Here is a 7,085-nt window from a genome sequence, read left to right as displayed (position 1 = left end):
CATAATACACATGGCACCTGCTGCATCTCTCTTCCTCTTTGTGTAGAGCCTGCGTGCCTTTGCAGTATCGTTTTCGTTGCTGTTTTTTCAACAACGTGCTAATGTGCTTATTATGTCTTTTAGTGGTGCCTGTCCAGGGGCGGTCTCTCTCTCTCTCTCTGCCCTGTCAGTTGTTGGACAGGTTTGAGAGGGGCGGGTTTCCTCCTCTGTGAGGTTAAGTAGCTGCCGGCAGCGGAGCAAAGAGAGCATTCCGCACCAGTCCTACTCCGACTCTCTCACCACCTCCTCTGTATCTGACTTGCAGGAAAACTGTACTTTTATACCGAGGCTAAATTTAGGGGGCTGGTCGGTGTGCTGCGTCCCCATCCTGGACGCGCTTCCTTCCCCCAGCCTCGCATTGGTCTGATTTGTGCAGGGAACAACGTTTATAAGAAAAGCAGCTCCTTCCAGACGCACAGCTACATGAGTGAGGAGAAGCAGCTCATCGGACGACAGAAGAAGCGACGTGATCTGTAGCTTTTTCTGGAGACTCGCCGGACTCTGGTGATTTCCTTTAAACAGAGAAAGTGTCTTTTCTCAACACTTTAGGGATTTTTTTCTACTTTTTTTTAACAACGCGTGGAAATGGCCATGAGTGGGACCATTTTACCATCAATCTCCACATTTGCCAACCAAAAGGAGAAATGCTGGGAAGATGTAAGTTGCGCTGTTTATATATATTTACACTTGTTGTGAGCACTGATCTGAGTGCGGTGTTTTGACTTAATCACATAACTTCTAGCACTTGCTTTGCCAGACTCAGTCATTTTAGAGCACATTGACGGTATTTGCTGGTCCTTGAAAAGTTTTTATAACTTTTTTTGCTAAATTGTGGTTAATTAAATTTTGGTTAATGAAATTTTTAACACTGTTAATTTTAAGACCACTCTCTGAGCACTGTCTGTGCTGTTTTCCAGCTATTTTATCGACATTGTTGAAGTTATCAGAAAGTGCTGTGAAAGATTTTGAAGCAAACTAATCCCGCTCTCTCATCCTCTCCAGAGGTGGAAGGACGACATGAACAGCGTTGCGCCCAACTTGGACAGCAGCTGCCTGGGCAGAAAAGATGAAGAGGACTTAGATAAGTTCTTGGATCTTGAGTTTATTCTCGCAAACACCGGGTCAGTGGTAGAGTCCTATCGGGTCCAGGAGTCCGGGTCGTCCGCGTACCAGCAGCAGCAGGAGCAGCACACCGGGATGCCCCAGCCGCAGGCCAATTACACCTCTGTCCCAGACATGAACTGCCCTCCTCCGCCCTACAACAGTCTGATGGCGGAGCTCCTTCGTTCCGACGTGGATACGAGCTTCTTCCCCGGGAACAGTCCCAGCGTCCAAGGCAGATTCCTGATCAGCTCCACGCCTTTCCAGCCCACTCAGGATTTATTCCCCGAGCACCCGAACATTAAAGTGGAGCCCGCCTCCATGGACACGTACGGACCTGTCATGGGTCTGGTGCCTCAGAGCTGCACCAAAATCAAGCAGGAGGGGAACGTCTCCTGCATGATGTCGTACGAGCAGCAGCCGCGGCTGGCCAACTCCCCGCAGGCTGCCGGCGGCAGCATGACGCCGCCGCTCAGCCCGGACGACCTGACGAGCTCCGAGTGCCACCAGCCCCAGATGTGCAACGCCACCTCGCTGTCGTTCCCGCAGGGCTTCCACGCCCATCACCGGAGCGCGCCAGGGGGATTCCCTCACCCGCACACCGGGATGCAGCTCACTTTCACGGGGGCGCACCACCATCACCACTTCCCCGGCATGTTCGGAGAGGACGCGGCCATGGGTATGCAGCAGCAGCCGGCGGCCGGCCAGCGGGTCCTTCTCACCCCACCGTCCTCCCCTCTGGAAATGATGGACACCAAGCCAAAGAGGGGGCGCCGCTCCTGGCCGAGGAAACGGACTGCGACACACACCTGCACTTTTACCGGCTGTGGGAAAACCTACACCAAGAGCTCCCACCTGAAGGCGCACCTCAGGACCCACACAGGTAAGATCTGCATGTTCAATGTGCTGGACGCTTTTAGCCACTTACCGCCAAGCTCGATTCATTTCCCGCCTCCAAATTACAACGTCACTCACGGTTGTTTTGTGTTTCCAGGAGAGAAACCATACCACTGCAGCTGGGAGGGTTGCGGCTGGAAGTTCGCTCGTTCCGATGAGCTCACACGTCACTTCCGGAAGCACACCGGACACCGGCCGTTCCAGTGTCACCTGTGTGAACGGGCCTTCTCCCGGTCCGACCACCTCGCCCTGCACATGAAGAGACACATGTGAGGAAAGTCCTGAAGGACGAAGGTGGAGCAGACGAGGACTCTATGCATCAACCAGATAAAAAGAACTATAACAACCCTATGATCAGCTATAGAATGATACTATGCAAATATATCGATTTAAGTTCCTATAGGAGTATGAACTATAGTGGTACCATGGCAGGATAAACAGCCATACAGTATAATGAGGCCACTAGCCTACTGACTACACTGTAATGCCTACAGGTATATTTATAGGAATATTATAGTGATTTTTCATGGGGGGGAGCAAATAGAGCATCAAGACGAAATGCCTTCAAATTATATTTGTTCAGAAAATATCTATTTAAATGTTATTTTGAGAGAAACGACAAACACATCACAATTCAATGAGCAAATACAGCAGATATGACAGAAACAGATGAATTCTGTTCAGACTTTTTTTTAATTATGTAGCTGGTACTACTTTTTGTATGGAACGCTGTTTATATAGACAACAAGTGAACAAATGAAAGGATCATTCCACTCAACATGTCAGGGACATGCAGCTGAAGCAACTGGAAGCAGACATTCCTCTGAAAAGCAAATATTTTGTTGTATTTTCACCATTAGTGCCTTCTATAACACATTATTACACATCTTACGAGCGCCATATTCTTCACTGGCTAAAAGACAATCAAAGTTTTATTCTGTGTTATATTGTAAGTGTAAACTGCACGTGAAATAAGCTTTTAGACAATGTTTTGTTCTAAAACTGCCTTTCATTCTGTCCTCCTCGAAGGCTTGAATTGAATGTCATGTCTGTGAGTCTGTCTGTTGTCTACTAGCATTTGAAGTCAGGGTCTCACAGTAGGAATCTCACAGAAATGCAACACCACCTGACTGACAAAGGGCTATTCAGTCTTTGGAAATAAGACTTTTTGTTTGTGTGTTGAAAAATGTACTGCCATGTAAATAGAATTGTTTTTATATAATGTAAATAGTTTATTTTAATGTACATATTAAACTAAATGAACAACATGATTTCTGAGTCCTGAGTCTGACTGTCAAAGGTCTGCACAGACCTGGTTTGATGTGAACACACACACACACACACACACACACACACACACACACACACACACACACACACACACACACACACAAGTTCATGGTTTTGGCCTGTGACCACCTAAAACAGGTCTGGACCCCCCAAAGACAAATCTGAGGTGTGGCAAAGTTAAAAGAATAAATCTGGCCCATACTTGGGCCACATGTTTGTTTTCCTCTCACCCAGTATACACCCGGTTCAATGGCCCGAATCTGCCCCGTATGCAGCATGATTATAAGATGCTACTTCCACATTTGGACCAACTCTGGCGTACACACAGAAAATCTCCCAGCTGTCAATCAATACTGGAGGCCAGCAGCCTCAGTAGGACTCTGCCCAGGTCTGGAAGTATATGGGCCAGACATGGGCTGAGGAATTTGTTGGGCCAGAAATTTCATTTTGTTATCTGGGATTAGGGTTAGGGTTACCAAACCACCGAATGAAAGAATCTGACAAGGGAAGATGAGACTGTTGACCTGCTCATAGACACACACAGTCTGTAACTTCTGTGTAGACAGTGCTTTGCTAATAAGATTAACAAGTCAAAACAACAAGTAAGACAAATCTTCTTACAACTCAAGCAAAAAGATTTTTTTCCTTTCAGATTTTTTAATCGGAATAACTTTTACATCCCCGAGAGGTAAAATTATGCAGTAGTACAGAGGAAAAAGCCGAAGATTAAAATAAAGTCTGAACAAAAATGTCTTGTTTTTTCCTCTTCCCGAGCCTGGCTCAGAGGTTTAGGGAGTTTTATGCTTCATTCCAAAGATTCCAAACTGTCAGACTCAACTCTGGAGAACTGTGAATAAAATGATGCACGAGACCTGTAGACATGCTGGTTTGGAGGTTAATGAACAGGTGAGTCATTCTCAGACACTGGTTGCATCCAGGCCAGAGCCCTGAGTGCCCGGCCTGCAGCATCAGACTGATGCTTCCCAGCTGGAACAGAGCGGCTGCCAGAGCGCTGTGGCAGCTGCCTATAAATACAAACATTACATTGACATAATTACAGAGACTCGATATAGTCAGAGTCTGCGTCAAGGGCACAGGGGCGAACCACAGTGAGTGGGAGGGATGGAGGGGTGAAAAGGAAGAGAAACCCTGTCTCAAATAAACTGAAAAGCAGCCACAGGCATAAAGGAAAGTTCATCGGGAACGAGGAGAAAAATCTGCTCAGAGCACGACAGTGCTCAGGCTGCTGGGAAAGATGAGTGGTGGGAAAAAGACATTGTTGCCACTGCACGTGAAGATGGTTTTGTATCCTGTTTTTATTTGAACATCCACAGTTCAAAAGATGAAGTCAAGCACACTGTCTGTTCAGCAATCTGTTATTTCACATGCAGAACAAACGTAAAACATCCTGACTCTGTGGAGCTGGAGGGTTTTCACCTTCCTAGGAAGCAGGTGTTTAGATGACAAAGATAGTGTGTTACATCAGGAGGCAGTGGTACAGAGCCACAACAGAGGAATGTATTTATATATGAAAGTGACTGTTACATCAAAGTCCACTGGAGCATGATGAGCATGATGAGTGAGGGGGTTAAAACCTCTGAGTAAAGCTCTGATCCACGTCATTATGATCCTCTGAACTGAAAACAGCTTCCTGACAGTGATGCCACTTCAAGCAGTGGCTGGTCAGCTGTGTGGACGTGTGGAGATGGGCTCTCTGCTCTCATTCATCACAGCTACTAACTGTGTGCAACAATGTGAGATCCTTTGAGCAGACACTGGAAGTGTGCACTGCTGTCCCAGTTTGTACAGTTCATCACATCTCACCCTCCTCCCTGTGACAGCGGGCGTTCCACCTCACCTGTTCAGGCTGAGGAGAAAGACTGTGGCCTGTAGACGTGGGCAGAATACTGGCAAAATACTAAATAACACCTGCCAATAACTAAAATTAAAGAGGATGACTTTGTTCATCACAACCTGGGTCTTATTTTAATAGTTTGGGGTTAAGATTCTTATTGGTGATTTTTTTTTTTAATTGTGGCATCACTTAAAGTAACACAATCAGAGGTTGAAACAAGGCTCCAGGTGAGTTTCATTCACCTGGAAAAGAAAACAATAGTTAGATTATCACTCAAACTGTCCATCACCTGCTCGACCATGACTGACCTACATGATGGTCAAAAATGGGAAATAATTATCCTTCAGCTGTAAATTTGAGCTTTGTCATATAGGTCTAGTTTATTTATGTTGACTAATAAACACAAAGATCATTGCTGCTCTTTGAAACTTTTCATTTCACACTTGCATTGGTGCAGCAGTCAGAGGGCCTGCGTCTATTTTTGGTTGTGAAAGGCCACACAGCTCTGTGTTGTCTCCAGGATGGCCTCGTGCCAACCCTGAGAAAAGAGGAACCCCCCCACCCCTATCATTAGTCCGTTTACTCAAGTGAAAAAATCAAACGTTTTCATTTCACTTTTTTCAGCTGGGTGCAGGAGGGTGGCTGCTGCTGCAGAGCGTGGGAATATCCGACCTGAGAGGGGGTCAGATGATTTACATGTTGGTTTCTGTGTTCCCTCAGATATGCAGTCGCGCGTGCGTGCGTGTGTGCGTGCGTGCGTGTGAAATCTCAGACTGAGGTGCCCAGATGGACGCAGACAGGTCAGAGGACAGAGACTCCTGCTCACTGTGGTGGGGTGGGGTGGGGTGGCTTCCTGTGGCCTGCAGTGGAGACGTGTCAGAGTGAATGTGTTCAAAACATGAAGCTTTTAATCAGTGAAGCTTTGGATCAAGGTGCTTTATGTGATGCTGTCACATTGTTGGTTTGCTTTCTGACTTTAAAGGCTCATTTCATCCAAATTCTAAATACAAATATTTTCTCACATACCTCTGAGTTGTATCTATCAGTTTATTTGTCCTGGTTCTGAGAGATCTGTCTTTGAGATTTCTGCCTCCAACTCAGTGCAGTGGGGGTGTAGTACCAGAAGTGAATTTAATATGGAGGTCATGACTGAAAATGTCTTCCTTCATCACAATCCCACCCACCTCAGAAAATTCAATTCTATCTGCTTCTTGCATAGACAGATGTGTATTCCACTGGATCATACTAAAACCTTTTTATTTTAATTCAATGTATAATTAGTTTACTTAAGAAATTCTAAGACAAATCAGAATCAGCCTTTGAAGTTCTCACGTGTAATATTTGTGTAATTATATATTATGTTTGTATTAACTTTGTCTCACTAAATTCCCAGATTTCCAGAAATGGGAAAGGAGGAGGTTGGGGTGGATGGATGAATATGACACAGGAGAGCGGTGTTCAATTCCCATGTGAAAGTAGCAGTTTATGTTGTTTCTATTATCCATGACCGTTCATTGTTATCATTGTAACCATGACAACAAAGATCTTCTAATGTTTATGAAGTACTTACTTCAACCCAAATCACCATCTTTTCCTAAACCTAACCAAGCCATGACCGTTATTATAGTAACCATGGTAACCAAGGTCTGGTATGCCCTCTGCTGTAGGGGTGCTGGGGGTTGAAGAAAACGACCTCTGTGCTTGTTCACAGGTAGATGTCAGTCTAAACATATGTGACATAAAGGTGCATCATACGGTATCTGAGCCTGTGTCAGTGTGTGAGGGAGAGCAGTGGTACAGCTGACGTCCTGACATCACTGAACGCTGACTGAGCGCTGCCTCCCTCACTTTTCCAGCTCAGTTCAGCTGATTGAGAAACAAAAACAGGCTTTTATGTGGTTCT

At 45.7% G+C, this 7,085-nt stretch overlaps 1 protein-coding gene across 1 annotated transcript; it reads left to right on the top strand.

Moving 5' to 3' along the window:
- Nucleotides 1–242: 242 nt before the first annotated feature.
- On the top strand, nt 243–3,308 carry LOC139626434 (Krueppel-like factor 2). The gene is made up of 3 exons (XM_071486729.1): nt 243–696; nt 1,042–2,023; nt 2,135–3,308. The coding sequence occupies exons 1-3, from the start codon at nt 625–627 to the stop codon at nt 2,308–2,310; spliced, it is 1,230 nt and encodes a 409-aa protein (XP_071342830.1). The 5' UTR covers nt 243–624; the 3' UTR covers nt 2,311–3,308.
- The last annotated feature ends 3,777 nt before the right edge of the window (nt 3,309–7,085 follow it).

This window comes from Trachinotus anak, unplaced genomic scaffold (genome assembly GCF_046630095.1).
Source record: "Trachinotus anak isolate AG129_WGS33_773 ecotype Australia unplaced genomic scaffold, CSIRO_AGI_Tana_v1 ptg000010l, whole genome shotgun sequence".
Taxonomy (NCBI): Eukaryota; Metazoa; Chordata; class Actinopteri; order Carangiformes; family Carangidae; genus Trachinotus; species Trachinotus anak.
The sequence above is the reverse complement of the archived record's forward strand: the minus strand, read 5'-3'. Positions and strand labels throughout refer to the sequence as shown.

Bases quoted from the DNA above. Each gene is read 5' to 3' on its own strand.
- LOC139626434 (XM_071486729.1), top strand. From the start codon at position 625: ATGGCCATGAGTGGGACCATTTTACCATCAATCTCCACATTTGCCAAC. The intron at 697-1,041 runs GTAAGTTGCGCT...CATCCTCTCCAG, and splicing joins AGGAGAAATGCTGGGAAGAT to AGGTGGAAGGACGACATGAA. The intron at 2,024-2,134 runs GTAAGATCTGCA...TTGTGTTTCCAG, and splicing joins GCACCTCAGGACCCACACAG to GAGAGAAACCATACCACTGC.